Source organism: Bufo bufo, chromosome 4 (genome assembly GCF_905171765.1).
Source record: "Bufo bufo chromosome 4, aBufBuf1.1, whole genome shotgun sequence".
Taxonomy (NCBI): Eukaryota; Metazoa; Chordata; class Amphibia; order Anura; family Bufonidae; genus Bufo; species Bufo bufo.
The window spans coordinates 533444203-533462765 of record NC_053392.1 but is presented as its reverse complement, the minus strand read 5'-3'; the positions used below and the strand labels follow the sequence as shown (position 1 = coordinate 533462765).

At 40.6% G+C, this 18563-nt stretch overlaps 1 protein-coding gene across 2 annotated transcripts in view; it reads right to left on the bottom strand.

Annotated features, from left to right (window-relative positions):
- PLCB1 (phospholipase C beta 1) overlaps positions 1-18563 on the bottom strand; it is an 895755-nt gene that overhangs the window by 358260 nt on the left and 518932 nt on the right. For both annotated transcript variants that reach the window (XM_040429862.1, XM_040429863.1), the window contains exons 6-7: positions 7390-7443; positions 1934-2009 (exon numbers count right to left, since the gene is read on the bottom strand). In XM_040429862.1, coding sequence (XP_040285796.1) covers positions 1934-2009; positions 7390-7443 — 130 coding nt within the window. The remainder of the gene's footprint in view (positions 1-1933; positions 2010-7389; positions 7444-18563) is intronic.

The window sequence follows — 18563 nt, the reverse complement described above, 5'->3', positions numbered from 1 at the left end:
TGAGTGAATCACCTTTACTGACTCAGTCCAAGCATGGCCTCATGACCTTCAACCATCTGTAGTAATTCCATGCTTCGTTCTCTCAGAGATAATTTCCAGCAAAGTTGCTTTTCCTGGAGCAGGATTCTGTCTTGGCCTACTTGGCATTAGCACACACTAGACACGTCCTCTCCCTTGCTTGTTCAGCAGCAGACTGTCCACTTACCAGGGGAAATGGGTCCAGCCAATAACCTGGCAACTAATGCTAAGAAAACTGGCTTCTATCTCGTGGGTTTTTTGTCTTCCTATCTAATTATGCAACTGTTTCGTACCTATGCATATCCTTTTTCAGTTATGTAGCAGTATTATAGATCATAGTCAATATCACAGTGAACAATTTAACCACTAATGATCCATAACATTCATCCTTTAGCAATGAACCCTAGCATTAAAGGGGTTATCCAGTCATTAATATTGATGAGCTATCCTTAGGATCTGACACTGTCAACTCCCGTCAATCATCTGGGCCTCTTCTTGGGCCATGTGACATCACCGTACATTGATCACATGGCCTAGTGGCAGTTTAGCCCCATTGAAGTGAATGGGGCTGAGCTGCAATACCAAGCACATAGCTGTACAATGTACGATGCTGTGCTTGGAGAGCTGCTGGGAGCGGACTGCACTCACCGGAGCTTTGGAGAGTGTCACAGCTCCATGTAACAGCTGATCGGCGAGGGTGCCAGGACTCACTCCCTTGCTATTGTGGCCTACAGTATTTGAGGATAGGTCATCTTTATCCTTTCCTGGATAACCACTTTAACCCTTTAGCAGGAAACCAGCGGGTAACAGCATTTATTTTTTCAATAATCTCTAGGTTAAGCGTTAATGCTCCCTGGGTAAAAATATGCAAAATATTCTCCACCCATCCTTTCAGTGCCACCTATTTGTATCTACACTTTAGACCTATTGCTGTCCTTTCCTTCATTATGTCGTTTTTTTGGCTCTTCTTGCAATTTAATTGTTCATGTCATACAAAGAAAACCCTTGCTTTTTTATCATTTCCAAATGCTTTATTTAACTAGATCCACTCTATTAAACCAGGCATACACCCTGGTGGGGCTGATCCTTCTGATTAAAATGATACCTTTCTTGTGAAAGTCGGTTGTAGCCTTCTTAAGACAAAATACTTTTATACTTTATGCAAATTAGGGTTTCAATGTGCTGAGGGGCATGGTCAACACTGGAAAGCTAAGGAACTGGGGTGCACCAAGGGGTTAGGCCCACCCCTTGGTGCACTTAAGTCCTCATTTCCATAAAGAATAAAAGTGTTCTTTCTCAGGAAAGCCACAGCCAATCTTTACAAGGCAGGTATTATTTTACTTGACAGGACAGAAGGGCTCCTGGTTTAATAGGTTTGAGGCTGCTGACAGGTGTTCTTTAAATGTTTCTGGAATTTCTAACTACAGGAGATATATTAGATGGGGTGGGGTATACTGTCAGTTTTTCTCCTGCCTGAAGTGGCTGAAAACAAGGAAAAGAAGTTTGCAAATGTAGATAAGGCAGACGTTTGGTTCAGTTTCCCTTTAAACATACACTATCAGGCATAGTAACAATGATTTTGGGAATTATCTCATTATATGGTTTATATCATCTTATGCAGACAAACTCACTTGAAAGCTATTATTGGCACAGCTGAATCTGAAGACTTTACTGTTCTAGCAATTTCCATTCCCAGACAGAACCTCATAGTAGCGATGGGAGCCCGGTAATACGTTATATTGTTTACACATTCATAAGTAAGGGGCTGCATTAACACCGGGAACATTCATGCAATTATCAAAGCAGAAATCATTAAGAATGTTTTATCTTTACATTTCGCTTTATTCTTCTACTAACTTCCTTCTCACCAATGAACACATATATCGCGTCCGGCGCCTGCCGCTCGGATACTTACTCTGCCAGATGGAAGATTGCAAGACTCTAATGCAGTTTCCACTCGTTTTCTGTCTGCGGAGAATATACGGTATATGCTAGAAAGAATAAAGGAAAAGGAAAAGTAATGAAGTCTTTATGTATTGCTTCATTTGAACGAAAATCCATCTGAAAATGAATTAGTTTTATCCCGCCCTAATACGATTCCACAGTTTTGTAGGTTTTAAACTAGAACAGAATCAACAATGCATTTCTAGGATACATTAGCAGAGTGTGATCTGAATAATACCCTAAAATGAGAGCTCTCTCTCTCTCTTTCTCTCTCTGATAGTCTCTCGGTCGATATTCCTACATTATCATTATAATTTCATTTGACCTACTAAAAATCCGAAGCTTGCCATGATCTGATTTGCCTGAGACAATTTTCACTTTTCCTTTCATCTTTGTTCTTTGCCTGTTAAGCATATCCTTTGCTGGTAAATTCCCAAATGATATAAAAAAATAGATCTACATAATTAATTATTTTAATTTTGGAGCTCTTTGGACTGTTCAAGCAGTTAGTTCTATTTTTGATGTTTTTATTTAAAATATATTTCAATTTTAAAGCAGTTTAAGTGGTGCTCTACCAGTAAAAATGTGTCTGCATTTGAATAAGTAGCTTAATAAAAAAAATATGCTTCTTCTGAAAAAAATCATATTCACCCACTCCTTGACAATATAGTCCTGCGTCCTGTCACCATTTTGCAATCTTCCGATCCCCCGTCTGTTTACTTCCAGCTGGGGTACAGACACGATCATGTGCACTACTGCAGTCAATGACTGGCCTCAGCGGTGATAGGTCCCCAAGCAGTGCAGTGACCAAAACCCAACCTTGTGGCACATGACAGCCTTATGCATGTCTGGTCACCTCTCTGCAGCAAACAGGAGATACAGGAACCCAGTTTTTTCTGTAAAACTGATGGGTCTGCGCTTTGTTAGTGAATCTTCTCAACATTGAATGGTTTTAGGTCAAATTCTAGTTGTCTCTCTGCAACATGGTCCATCCATGTAACATCCATAGATTTGTTATTGCGGGGCTCTTAAACAGGACCTGTCACCAGATATCTTTTTTACTAAATAATTAAATTCGCAATGCAATACCGATATTGGACATTTTGTTACCAACGCCATCCCGATATCCGGGGCAGGCACATACCTAGCTTCTGCCTGGGGCTGGCCACCAGACTCCTCTGTCCCATGCTGCAGCCTCACTGCTAGGTCTCTTTTTGTGCAATGTCTATTCAGTGAGCCTCTCTCTGCAGCACTGCAAGGCTTAGTTTCTCTTTTTGCTCTGTGTTCAGCTGTTTGACTAATGAGCTCATCACCCCTCCTCTATATATTGGGCTGTTTGTCCCACCCGTTGTCTGAGCAATAGGTTTAAAAGTAATATAAGGAAGTATTACTTTACTGAGAGAGTAGTGGATGCATGGAATAGCCTTCCTGCAGAAGTGGTAGCTGCAAATACAGTGAAGGGGTTTAAGCATGCATGGGATAGGCATAAGGCCATCCTTCATATAAGATAGGGCCGGGGGCTATCCATAGTATTCAGTATATTGGGCAGACTAGATGGGCCAAATGGTTCTTATCTGCCGACACATTCTATGTTTCAATAGATTTCTTTTGGTTTGACTTTCTTGCAAGACCTGAAAAGGAGCTATTATCCATTTGTCTGTCTGTCTACCAACCACCTATTTCCTGCATCCTGACTCTCTGCCACATGAGCTGACCTGTACCTGTTCACTGAACTGAAACTGAGCCACCTAACCATACCTCTGCCTGTTACCTGACTAGATGTGTTTGACTTCTCAGTGCTTGGCAACTGTGTTTTTGACCCCGGTGGGTCTGCAGTTAATCGTACCGGGACAATACCAGGAAGTCACAGCCTGGTAGCTCCTGTAGTGAAGGCCAGATTCCTGAAATAAGGGTTTTAAGGGGACAGTCAAAACGGTGCACTTGGGACTAGCCTTGAGTCAAACTGGTTGGTTGGCACAGTGGGTCCACACTCACTGCCCATAACATGGAACTTATTTTCACATAAAACAATGTTGTTCCATTCACCAGTTATTGCTACTAGAAGTTTATTCATGAATATGCATGCACAGTCTGACACCCCCACCCCCACCCTCAGAGGTAACATGCATGCTGATTCATTAATAAACTTCTAGCAGCAATAACTGATGAATGAAACAACAAAGGGTTATATAAAAAGATGCTCCGTCCAGAATCATTATTACATAGCGATGCAAGCAGTTAGTAAAACAGACATGTCAGGAGAGGTCCTCTTCAACTTGATGGCACATAGTTTCCAAGCGGTAGAATTTAAATAAATGAGTTATTGTCTCCATGCTATTATGTGTTCTGCTAAAACTGCCAGACAGATTACTGCAGCATGCTGCTCTATTTTGTCTAGTAAAATGTCAGGTCCCATGATGGAAACCCAATGGACCCCATTACAACCAACTGGGTCAATCGGGTGCCGTCCGTGTCCATCTAGTAATGGATTTGGCTCTTCCAAGCAGAACAACAGAAACAACAATGCAAATATGAATGAAGCCTTAATGAGAACCATTTTGTATCAAGCATTTACCCTGATTAATTCTGTTTGCTCCAGCTTGCACTTTCCAATAGGAGAGGTCATCATCTACTGTTCTTTCTATTTATGTCTATGCTCCTGATGAAGGGGACCCTTTAAGAGGCCCCGAAACGCGTTGAGCTGCTCCTTCCCCCAACCCTGGCTCTTGGAATAAAAAGAATAAAAGAAAGAACAAGGACTCGAGAGTGGTCTCTGTCCATTTCTAAGACTCTACTGGCGATCCAGGCGCAGGAGGTGTAGTGTGGGTGTCTTGAGCTTTATCCCACATTACCCTCCTGGGTGAAGTGAGTCACTTAAATTTTGATTTTATATTTCAATTTTATACTTGTCAATTTATAATTGTCCTAACCATATGTTTTTATCTTAATCAGCGACATAATACTTTCATCTCAATTAGCGACATAATAAGTGCTATCTTTTATGGGTTATATACCCCCACAAATTTAGATATTAGGGATTTTGGCGCCGCTCCCGTGGTCCTTTTTTAGCGTCTCCACGCTACCCCACTCCCAATCTTCAAATCACCCACCGAGAGTCCTTTAGGTGGGTTGAGACCATTTGGCTGCCTGCCCTTATCTGCCCCACCACTTTTACCGTACACGGAAATTAAAAGATACTCATTCTGTCCTACCTTTGGCGCCCTGCGCAGTTAACCCTGGACCATCGTTTTGAAGGCCCAGTGACTAACCCTCTCTTTTTTCCTTATCCTGTCTCTGACTTTCTATTTATACCATTACTTGACAAGTTTTTCTGTATTTTATCAGCTCTGCAGATGTTTAGATTAACTTGCAGTAATCACATTACAGTAAAATTAAAAACCGTGAATTAATTTTGCAGGCGTAGATAAAAAGACAGCTTAATCAGTAAAGACTGATATAAACCTTTAAATGCTTTTACCGTGTCCGAACAATAAGTCCTCCCTATTAAACAGTTAAAGAAATGTAAAAGCTTAGCGCAGATTTCTCAGTGTCCATGTCACCTGAGCTATAGTCCAGGTTTCACCAAAATGTGTTTGGCAGTTTAAGGGTCAAAAAGCACTATGTTGTCTCTCTGACTAGATCTTCAAGCCATTGGGCAATGAGATTTTTTTTTTCTTTTAAATTCCTGAATGCTTCATTCGTACCTACTGTAGATACCTAATGTATAAATATCACTATGGTATGACTTTAAAGGGGTTCTCCGGGAATTAAGAAAATTAAAATACTTAATATTACTTTATTATAAATATATTCCCACCTGCCTTTCATTTCTTAGACTGTCCCGTTTTGTCTAGGCATCAATCATTAGGAGAAATAAAATGGCCACCATCCTATTAGTACACACAAAACCTGTCCTAATCGCACAGAAGGACAAGTTACTTCACAAAACTGAGATAAAGAGCTGCCTCATCCTACTCTCTGCTCTGCTTGTCAGGGATTATGATACTGACTACAGATGATAAGATCTTTAGCTAAATCTCTATAAGAATGGAGTTCATGAAGATACATGAAGTACAGAGAGGATGGACCGGGCAGACTTTGGTAATGGAGGCTGCAGACAAGAGCTGCTGCTCATCAGCCACATTCTCACCCTCCTCTCTGTACTTAAAGGGGTATTCCCATCTTAGACAATGGGGGCATATCGCTAGGATATACCGCCATTGTCTGATAGGTGAGGGTCCCACCGCTATATCGAGAACGGAGCGGGGAGCGCTGTGGCTGGAGGACCCCAGATTTCCCAGGGTTCGTCAACCACCAATTGCTAATCCCTGCCTCTCCCATAGAAGCGCATGCGCGGCCCATGCTCCCATTCATTTCTATGGGGCAGACGGCAATAGCCGAGCCAGTGCTCGGCTATTTTCGGCGGCCCCATAGAAATGAATGGAGGGCGGCTGCGCAGTGCGCCTGCCTTCACTTTCGGGGGTTCCATTCTCTATATAGGTGCTGGTCCCAGCGGTGGGACCCGCACCTATAAGACAATGGGGGCATATCCTAGCGATATGCCCCCATTGTCTGAGATGAGAAAACCCCTTTAATGTCTCCTCATGTACTCCATTCATACAGAGATTCAGAAGATCATATTAAACTGTATTCAGGATTATAATTCCTGACAAGTAAATCAGAGAGGAGGATGAGGCGGCTCTTTAGCTCAGTGTTGTGAAGCAACTTGTCCTGGTGTGTGATTTGGACAGGTTTTGTGTGTAGTAATAGGACGGCGGCCTTTTTATTTACTCTGATGATTGCTCTCTATACAAAACAAGCCATTATAACTAATGAAAGGCATTTGGGAATATATTTATAATAAAGTAATGTTTAGGTATTTTCAGTCATTTTATTTTTTTAATTCTCGGAGAACCCCTTTAAGGAGGAAACAAACAATTGGTATCTGCTCTTTTCTTACAGTGATGTTCACATCAGTAAAGAATAAATTCAGTGTTCAGAAAAGATTGACTTTTTCTGCATTTGCATACTGTAAGTCTACACAATTGAAACCAGACTTTAAAAATATTAGTACAGGCAGAGTCCGATTCGCATACCATAGGCCAAAAGGATTTTTGAGAAAGATCGGCCTCTGACATCATAGTAAGACCTAGCCACAATGAGAATGTGCTATATAAGTGAGGAAAATATTACTTTGGGGACTGAGGAGGTTAGTTAATATTTACATAGAGTCAGAGAGCATAAGCTGATAGAACCACATGCATGGGAGACATGTCACCAGTGCAGCCAGAACCCAGCAGCAAGGATCAGGTAAGTATGATTGGGGGCTGCAGGGTCTGCCTGAGAGGCCACCAGGGGTGGACAGCCCTATTAAGGCATAGTACTGATTTATAGAAAAAATACATCATAAAAGAAGAAACAACTTACTTTTTAACAGGAATTTTCCCTTCTTGATTGGCTTGAAGCTTCAGCTTGGTGTATCTGTAAAGAATGAAAAAGATATTTCCATTATTTTTGCTGTGATAAAGGTATTGAACTCGCTTTTTGATATAAAAAGTAAGTCATAAATCGTAAAAGTAAATCACAAATTCTCTTGCAATGTTTTCGACTTCAGTATGTTGAATGGTAGATGGATAGGTAGGGCCGAGACATACTGAAAAGAAAAGCTGAAACATACCTGTAATACTCAATGTAATCTTATAACTTCAGAGCTCAACTGCATTGATTTGCAGAAAGCATACAAGAAATGTAAATGTCACACTCGGCTCTCTTACAATTATATGGCCCCTTCCTGATGTCTTTATTACATAGTTTTCACACTGGATGGTTTCTGGGCCAGATTTAGCAGCAGCTTCCTATAATTTAATACCATCTTTCACAACACTGGATAAGATTTTAGCGCATTCTGTTTTACTTCAGACAATGGTAGATTTCTGTGTATGAACTGCTTATTCCAGGCCCTTCTGCAAAATCTCGATAAGTTATGATTATAAGTAGGCCAGTCCCAAACTTCCAATTTCTTATTTTATTCTTTAAGATATAGACTTATGGTTAAATGTGTTTGATCATTGTCTTGCTCCATAGCACAATTACTGTGTAGCTGAGCTTCAGCTTCACCTTATGGATGGATGACTGGTATGCTATTTGTGTAGAATTCATGGGTTCTTTAGTAATGACAAACCCACATCCTAAGGGCTCATGCACATGGTACAGCCCCAATGCGAAGTCTGCAGCCTCTATCAGGCTCCATATGTAGCCTCTATCAGGCTCCATATTTTCTACAGGAGAATACCTTGGCACCAGAAGCATAACTACCATAGTGGCCGACCATGCAACTGCTATGAGGCCCAGGGCAAGAGGGGGCTCAGTTGGGATCATCCCCTCTTCTAACTTGGTCAGGACTCTACCCTCTAAAAGGAACAACTTTTAGCAAATGAGGCAGTGGAAAAAATGGCCCAAGGGCCATTAAAAGGTGTTTAGGCAGAAACCCTTCTTTTCTGACTGGGGGGCATGGTTTGATTCTTGCTATGGGGCCCTTCTCGATGTAAGCCACTGCTGGCACATACAAGTCTGATCGAGTATGCCACATTTTTTAATGTACATACTGTATCTAAAGTGAACAGCAATAATGGGTCCAAAACACAGCTATGTACATGAGCAATTACTGAACAAGCAAACTATCCAGATCATTAGTAGCACATTATAGAAAAAGCAAGGTACTGTAGACAGCGACCCAGGGAATGAGAAGTGGGTTTGTGCCTCCTGGGAGGTTTGGTCCAATTGACCTGTAAAAACACAGTTCTTGAAAACGCTGCTGAAATGTTGCTGCTGGATTTAACTTTATTAATAACCAATGAACCACTGGAGAGCTGCCGCCATCTTTCTATACCTGGGATCATTGGCACACTATCAGCACCATGTTTGAAGACTGTCGAATGATATATTTGCTTAATGGTGGTTTAGAAATGAAGCAGGTGCTTTTGCAAACATACAGCAAGCAGTAATCTTCCTATCACCTTCTTTTCTTGCCATGTTTCCTGTTGTAATTCGACTCAGACAATTCGCCAAAGTTCTTCAAGAACTTCATAGGTTATCCGTTCTGTAGGTACTGTGCAATCAGTATTACAGACAGTTGTAATTTATCGCCGTCTACATCACTGTGCAGGGGACACTAAGATTGATAGCTAATCCCTTCTGTTATCTGTTAGCTGTGGAATTACTGTTTGTCAATAAAAGCGTAAGGTCTAATTTAGTGATGAGCGGCATAGGCAATATTCATTTTCGCAATATTTCACGAATTTTTCGCATAATATTCACAATAAATTTGCGAATTCTAGAATTTGCGATCTCCAGTCATTATTTTCGTGATTGCGCAAATCGCCACTAATGATGCACATATTTTTATGCGCAATAAATGCAACCTCACATTTTATCAGGTCTGAGTAGATAGGTGCACCAAGTATTGTTGTGACATCACAGCACTATGTCTGTAGCATGTATGTATGGACAGCAGAGAAACAGTAATTCCTATCATACTACCTAACACCATGCACTGGAACCTATCAGCTACACTATATCACTATCTAACCTACACTGACTATCTCCCACTAACTATATGTATTATACACTGCTCAAAAAAATAAAGGGAACACAAAAATAACACATCCTAGATCTGAGTTAATTAAATATTCTTCTGAAATACTTTGTTCTTTACATAGTTGAATGTGCTGACAACAAAATCACACAATAATTAAAAAATGAAAATCAAATTTTTCAACCCATGGAGGTCTGGATTTGGAGTCACACTCAAAATTAAAGTGGAAAAACACACTACAGGCTGATCCAACTTTGATGTAATGTCCTTAAAACAAGTCAAAATGAGGCTCAGTAGTGTGTGTGGCCTCCACGTGCCTGTATGACCTCCCTACAACACCTGTGCATGCTCCTGATGAGGTGGCAGACGGTCTCCTGAGGGATCTCCTCCCAGACCTGGACTAAAGCATCTGCCAACTCCTGGACAGTCTGTGGTGCAACGTGACGTTGGTGGATACAGCAAGACATGATGTCCCAGATATGCTCAATTGGATTCAGGTCTGGGGAACGGGCGGGCCAGTCCATAGCATCAATGCCTTGTCTTGCAGGAACTGCTGACACACTCCAGCCACATGAGGTCTAGCATTGTCTTGCATTAGGAGGAACCCAGGGCCAACTGCACCAGCATATGGTCTCACAAGGGGTCTGAGGATCTCATCTCGGTACCTAATGACAGTCAGGCTACCTTTGGCGAGCACATGGAGGGCTGTGCGGCCCTCCAAAGAAATGCCACCCCACACCATTACTGACCCAATGCCAAACCGGTCATGCTGGAAGATGTTGCAGGCAGCAGAACATTCTCTACGGCGTCTCCAGACTCTGTCACGTCTGTCACATGTGCTCAGTGTGAACCTGCTTCCATCTGTGAAGAGCACAGGGCGCCAGTGGCGAATTTGCCAATCTTGGTGTTCTCTGGCAAATGCCAAACGTCCTGCACGGTGTTGGGCTGTAAGCACAACCCCCACCTGTTGACATCGGGCCCTCATATCACCCTCATGGAGTCTGTTTCTGACCGTTTGAGCAGACACATGCACATTTGTGGCCTGCTGGAGGTCATTTTGCAGGGCTCTGGCAGTGCTCCTCCTGTTCCTCCTTGCACAAAGGCGGAGGTAGCGGTCCTGCTGCTGGGTTGTTGCCCTCCTACGGCCTCCTCCACGTCTCCTGATGTACTGGCCTGTCTCCTGGTAGCGCCTCCATGCTCTGGACACTACGCTGACAGACACAGCAAACCTTCTTGCCACAGCTCGCATTGATGTGCCATCCTGGATAAGCTGCACTACCTGACCTACTTGTGTGGGTTGTAGACTCCGTTTCATGCTACCACTAGAGTGAAAGCACCGCCAGCATTCAAAAGTGACCAAAACATCAGCCAGGAAGCATAGGAACTGAGAAGTGGTCTGTGGTCACCACCTGCAGAACCACTTCTTTATTGGGGGTGTCTTGCTAATTGCCTATAATTTCCACCTGTTGTCTATCCCATTTGCACAACAGCATGTGAAATTGATTGTCACTCAGTGTTGCTTCCTAAGTGGACAGTTTGATTTCACAGAAGTGTGATTGACTTGGAGTTACATTGTGTTGTTTAAGTGTTCCCTTCATTTTTTTGAGCAGTGTATATATATGAGCTAACTAACTATCTAATGTAATTGGATAAGGAATAGGATCCAGATGAAAGCACAGAGCACAGCAATGTCAATCCTCTCTCTCTCAGAACTGCAAAAAAAAAACAGAAAATGGCTGCTGGGGAGTTTTTTATATAGTAAAGGGGTAGGAAACTTTCCTATTGGTTGCTAGGGATGTTGCTAGGCTCTGACAAAGATATTGCAGCCTTCTCATTGGCCCACAAGCAAGAAGGGAGGCTACTGATGAATATAGCACTATATTCTACATCTTCGCAAATTCTTGAAGTGCAGATATTCGCGATAAAATTCGCGATTAGAATATTCGCGATCAACACTAGTCTAATTTATCGCCATGGACTTAACAATGCAGTGCCCCAAAATTTAAGTAGTGGCCCCATAACAGAGTGGGGACGGTGGTGGCAGCTGTCGTAGTGGCCCCATGACAGATTGGGGAGGGGGAGCCACAGAAGTGGCAGTGAGGCTGTGTTAACATCACTGCTTATGTTTCCATTCTTCTGATCCATCAGAAAAACATAAAAAAAATAAAAATCCTGTATTTTGAGCATCTATAAAGCCTCTTTCAGATGGTCAGTATTTTGTCAGTGTTTTGCATCCTTTTTTGATCAGTAATTGTAAGCTAAAAACAGGAGTGGGTCCAAAACAGAGATAAAATGTAATGGAATTATTTGCATCTCCTCTGTGTTTTAGACCCACTTCTGCTTTTGGCTTACACATTCTGATCAGACACTGATGCAAAACACTGACCAAACACTGACTAAAAGTACGTATTAGCTACGATGAATTTAGGTCGAGTTGGTGGAGTGATTTGTGTGGTTCATTCCAATAACTGACACTCCTCCCATATGGCAATAATCCAGCTGCCATGTTTGATCCATCCTGCAAGTTTGGCCCATCTGGTTTTAACCCAAATACATATTGAAAGCCAAATACCATTAGGTTCATAGTATGGAGGGATTCCGGACCTTATGGAGGGATCCACATGGGCTAAAATTTTGTTGCACTGCACAATGATGCAGAATTTGCTTAAAATTTGTCATGGCTGTCAGAGTGATGCAGAATAAAATTTTCCATTACAGAACTTGGTAGTTAAGAATGATGAATTTGGGTCCAGTTGGTGGAGCAATTTGTCTGGTAATACCACCGTAGTTACGATCATAAACAATTGCAATAACAACGTAGACAAATTTTTTCTCTAAAAGTATGTATTAGCTACAATAAATTTGGGTCGAATTAGTGAAGCAATTTGTCTGGTGCATTCCGATAACCAACGACACTCCTCCCTTATGGCAATAATTTTGCTGCCATATTTGATCTATCCAGCAAGTTTCACCGATCTGGTTTTAACCCTAATACAAGTTAAAAAGCAAAATACCATTAAGTATGGAGGGATCCTGGACTGGCTGAAATTTCATTGCACTGCACAGTGATGTAGAATTTGTTTAAAATTAGTTGTGACTGTCAGAGTGATGTAGAATACAATTTTCCATTACAGAATGTGGTAGTTAAGAATGATGAATTTGGGTCCAGTTAGTGGAGCGATTTGCCTGGTAATAATGTTGTAGTTCAGACCATAAACGATTACAATAAACATGCAGACGAATTTTTTTGGCAATAAGAACGTATTAGCTACAATGAATTTGGGTAGAGTTTGGGGAGTGATATGTGTGGTTCATTCTGATAACCGATAATGACATATGGCAATAATCTAGATGCCGGGTTTGATCCATCCAGCAAGTTCAGCTCATCTGGTTTTAAGACTAATTCAAGGAGTTATTTGACCTAAGGTGTTCCTCGTCCAACCTCTTGGAGGTCCAAGTGGCGTTCAGCACTAACAGTTTTGTAATGCCTTTACATGTCTGGGACTGCACATGCACTGCACTGGGATCGTAGTGTGTCTTCTTTTTGCCAACAGGTGCCGGTTACCCGCTTAACATCATTTGTCATAGGGATCGGGGATTGTAATACTGGAGCAGTAAAAAGCTAATTTATTCTCTAAAAGACTAATGTTTTCACTAAAACGATAATTTTTCAGACAAAAAAACTATGATCAACTTGTGGGCAATTCTGCTGTGCAAAGAATCAATTTACTTGCACTGACCACAGGGTGTTAAGTAAGACCGTTTGTAATACTAAATGACAGTAACTGGGTAACAAAAGCGGTTAAATATCAATGTCGACATGCCACAAACAGTAGAATGAGACAGACGTATCACCCCACTTTGTGAATCAGGGCTTAATAGAATTGCTTATCTATTAATCAATGTGTCTATCTATAAGAGAACAAATTAAGTATTAATTGCACAGCAAGTTGAACTAGATAAACGCGCCTATATATTAGACTGCCTGTTGACGCACAGTAATTCTATCTATATCAGAACAGATTAACTATGAATGACGCAGAAGATAAACTAAATAAACCAAACTATATATTAGACTGTCTGTTGACAATCACTCTGATAAACAGTAAGTCTATGTGTAACAGAACAGATTAATTATAAATGGCGCAGCAGATAAACTAGATAAACACACCTGTATATTAGACCGCCTGCTGACAATGAGTCTGATGTAAAGTAATTCTACATATAACAGAACAAATTAAGAAGGAATGGGGAAGCAGGTGAACAAGATGTACAGGGCGATTACACTAAGCCTGCACTGTCCCTGCAGTCTCCCTATGCTCTTCCTACAGTGTCTAACAACTCTCCCTACAATTTCCTTACACTGTTCCTGCACTGTCCCTATCCAATATTCTACAATTAAAAACTTGCTAAAACACTGTCCCTATCACTTGCCATGTCTTTCCCTATGATCAGTTAACAGTGAAATGGTGATGACCGCTCGGGATAAGTCTTTTATAGGACAGTGACATCACAGGGGATGGCTATCTGCTGATTGGCTGGCTGGCATTGATTAGCATTAAGGGTCATATCACATTCCTGAGCTTCTTACTTACAATTTTTTTATGTGTATAGCCGCCATGTTAGGAAATAAATGATTCGTTACCACGAAGCATGAGGAAATTCGGATTCATTGCAAATCAAATTTTTCCTGAAACTCGGATCTAAGTCAATTAGTTTCACTTTGATTCGCTCAACACTAGTAGTAATGAATAGTGATGAGCGGCAGAGGCCATATTCGGATTTGCGATATTTCGCAAAAATTTTGTAGAATATTCGTCAAATATTCGCAAATTCGAATATTCGTTATATTCTACAAATTTTTTACTTGAAAAATCGGCAAGGTAATGTGCGAATATTATGCGATCAATACAGGTGTGGGTCAAAAACAAATATATAGCACTATAGAATTTAGTGCTATATATTTGTTTTTTAGAATATTCGTCTTTTTTTTCCATCTGAAGTCATGATTCCTCCCTGCTTAAGTAACTTAAGCAGGGAAGAATCATGACTTTAGATGGAAAAAAAAGACGAATATTCTAAAAAACTAATATATTCGATACAGTGCTATATATTCGTTTTTTAGAATACTCGTAATATTTTAAAACAAGACAAGAATATATAGCAATATATAGAATATATAGCAATATAGCGAATATTCGAAAAAAAAACTAATGTAGAGCAATTTAGCTAATATAGTGCTATAATCTTTTTTTTTATAGTTGTAATTTTTTTCCAATCTGATCTTCAGATGAGAAAAAAATTACAACTATTAGACAAAGACGCTTTATAGCACATATTAGCTAAATTGCTCTATATTAGTTTTTTTTAGAATATTCGCTATATTGCTATATATTCTTGTTTTAGAATATTACGAATATTTTAAAAAATTAATATATTAGTTTTTTTCGAATATTTGTAATATTCTAAAACAAGAATATATTAGCAATATAGAGAATATTCGGTGGGAAAAATCTGAATATAGAGCAATTTAGCTAATATGCACTAAATTGCTCATAATCTTTTTTTTTTTATAGTTGTAATTTTTTTTCCAATCTGAACTTCAGATGAGAAAAATATTACAACTATTAGACAAAGAAGATTATAGCACTATATTAGCTAAATTGGCTCTATATTCGTTTTTTTCGAATATTCGCTAAATATATTCGATATAGTGCTATATAATAGTTTTTAGAATATTCAGCATTTTTTCCCATCTAAGGGCTCCATTCACACGTCCGTGGTGTGTTGCGGACCCGCAAATTGCGGATCCGCAACACACCCGCCCGGCACCCCCTATAGAAATGGCTATGCTTGTCCGCAAGCTACGACAAGAATAGGACATGTTCTATCTTTTGCAGAGCTGAGGACCTGAAGATCGGGGCCGCGCTCCGCAAATGCGGAGTGCTGACAGCACACTGTGTGCTGTCCGCATCCATTCCGTCCCATAGAAAATGAATGGGTCCGCACCCGTTCTGCAAAAATTGCGGAACGGATGCGGACCCATTTGCGGCACGTGTGAAGGAGCCTAAAGTCATGATTCCTCCCTGCTTAAGTTGCTTGTGGCCAATGACTCATTGCCCACAAGCAAGAAGCAGGGAGGAATCATGTTTTTAGTAGTGATGAGCGGCAGGGGCAATATTCGAATTTGTGATATTCGCGAATATTTGGTGAATATTCGCCATATATTCGCGAATTCGAGAATTCGTTATCTCCAGTCATTATATTGCGGAAATCGGCAATTGAAAAATTTGCATTACGAAAATTTGCATTACGAAAATTCGCAATCAACACTACTCCTAAAGTCAAAGATATTGCAGCCTTCTCATTGGCCCACAAGCTAGAAGCAGGGAGGGATCATGTGCACTGATTAAAAAAAAATATCGAATATTCAAAATTACGAATATATATCACTATATTCTAAATATTCGCAAATTCTCTATATTTGCAATAAAAATCGCAATTTGAATATTCGTGATTAATACTAGTAATGGAACACTGGCTTTAGTTGGACTAAGGAGGCCTTCAGTTTTGTGAAGTTCCTCTGAGAATTTTTGTAAATTCCTAGATAAGTTATTACCAAGCCATTACACTAATAAACACGGCAATCCACTCCTATGCAAAATTATATTGCATACCTTTCTCTCTCATTGTGGATGATGCTTTTATGTACACCTCTCATGATAGGGTTCACTGTATAATAAGGCTTAGATCCAACAACTTACATTACATATGAAATTATGGGACAGTAAATGAAGTTCTAGATCAAAAATGATTTTATTTGTTCTCTAAGATTCCTTTTAAGGTAATTTTTTTTAGAGATTAGTCACCATTGCTGGACATCTAAAAATGAGCAATCGTTTTTCATAGCATTACATATAATCTGTTCAAATAACTTTACTTTTGAAAGTAAAAAAAAAAGTACACTCCGCCATGTAATGAAGAACCCTGTTGACAACCAGTGCAGTTACCATTACAGCTCTCACAAGTCCAACTTTCCTAGAGTTCTGAATGGAAAAAATGCCCAATTATAAAGTGTTGCCACCCGATTCCACACAGCCTTATCAGATAGGTCTAAACTGAACAGTTGAGTATATTTAATGTGGAATTAATGAGTAGCTCCACACTCTACTTCATACATTATAAGATCTAGTTATGTAGTTAAATTGGAAGAGTCTGTTGTATTAACTCAGACCTGGGGGTACTACAATTTTGTATATGGCTATTGTATTATAGTATTCTGTATTTTATTGTTTGCTTCTGAACATGGTTACCGGCAAGGAATGGATGCTATGGTTGGCAAGGAAGAGGGCTAACCACCCTGTTCCTCCCCTGTTGGTTGGAGTGGCCCAGACCTGCTTTCTGCCAGGAGACAGAAGGGAGAGGAAGCACATTGCAGAGCTCCTGTTCCTGTTCTATTCTCCAGGGAGATCATTTATTCTTCAGCCTCAAGTGAATCTTAGGACGCTGGACAGCAGAGTGAACTGTTACAACCACCATTAAAACACTGCTGAAAGGTGTACGATTACAGCAAAGACACCCATCATCCAAAATGTTATCAGGCCAGTACCATCTAAGTACTGGCTGAATTGCCACCACCCAACCTGTTTCTATAATCCTTACTGGTGCCAGAGAAGAACTGTACTTAAAAGTCTGCTGCTACTGTATGTATTTCAAGTTGTATGTTCAGTGTCGGACTGGAATACCTAAGGCCCACCAGTAAAATTTATTTGGGGGCCCACCGTACAGATACATTCAAATATGATAAATATTTTAACAAGTTTTTTTATATGAACATAGGCTGGTTGAGGTGCTCTGCATTGAATAAATGTATGTAGAGCAGTAAATCTACTGTGTTATGTGCCACTTGTGCAGGGAGTGGGAGACTAGGGGCCCACCTTGCTCAGGGGCCCACTGGGGGATTCCCCTGTACCCCTGTGGGCCAGTCCGAGCCTGTGTATGTTGCACATAGTAAAAAAAAATGACTTTGTTGTGTTTAATTCTGGTCTCCTTCTTCAATACTACATTTCCACTGCACTGAGACACACTACTTCATCAAGGCCACTACCACTCCAATTCACTGCACCGGCTCCTCAGTAACAAACAAAAGGCAAAAATCCAACACTTAGCTCACTAGACGCTAGGAACGAATGGTCAGATCAATTAGAGAACTGCAGCTTGTGCTGCGGCCAGTGACTCCCTACACACAAACCAGCAGGGGCTGTCAATTACTTACCTTCAAACCAGCTTCATGTCCAAAAACAATCCTCTAGAATAGGTAATAATGAACTACAAAGATATATTCTTAGCTTATTAATGAGGGCTTGTCAGCAGGTTCTTTGCTATATTATAATCATTGTATATGGTGCATTATGGATTTTATAGGTTCTCTTTTTCAAAAAGAAACAAAAAGAAAACGGTGTACGTATTGATCAACTACTTCTAACACACAGGCATGGAAGTAAGCTGTGGTCCAGGGTCAAGTACAACTGCACTTTTCCCATCAAAACCTATCTCAGGTCAAGTGATCGGCTAAATACTGACTACAATTCCACTCAAGTCCAGGCAGCTGCTTCAAAGCGTCACTTTTTGTACCCAGAAGAGTCTTTCTTTCTAGCAAATACCATTTTGCATCCTCTACACAGTCCTGCTAGACAATATATTTTGGCTGCTAGAGGAAGCCATTATCTAGCAGTGTCAGTCATGTGCTTTATAAGTAAAAATGTTTATAGACAAGGAGATTGGCCCTTTACATGTTTCTTCTCCAGAGTCTTGGGTTCTGACAATCCACAAATTGCACATAATGAGGGCTGTATACCCAGGAGTGCCAGGCTCAGGCAGATGACTGCGTATGTAATTACAGTAGGCATCTCCATTGTAGATTTCTCTGGTTGTAATGGGACGGCCTCTCCATTCTTGTTTAATCTCTTCTTGATATATTGTTTGTGAGTTGAGAATCCCCATCTCC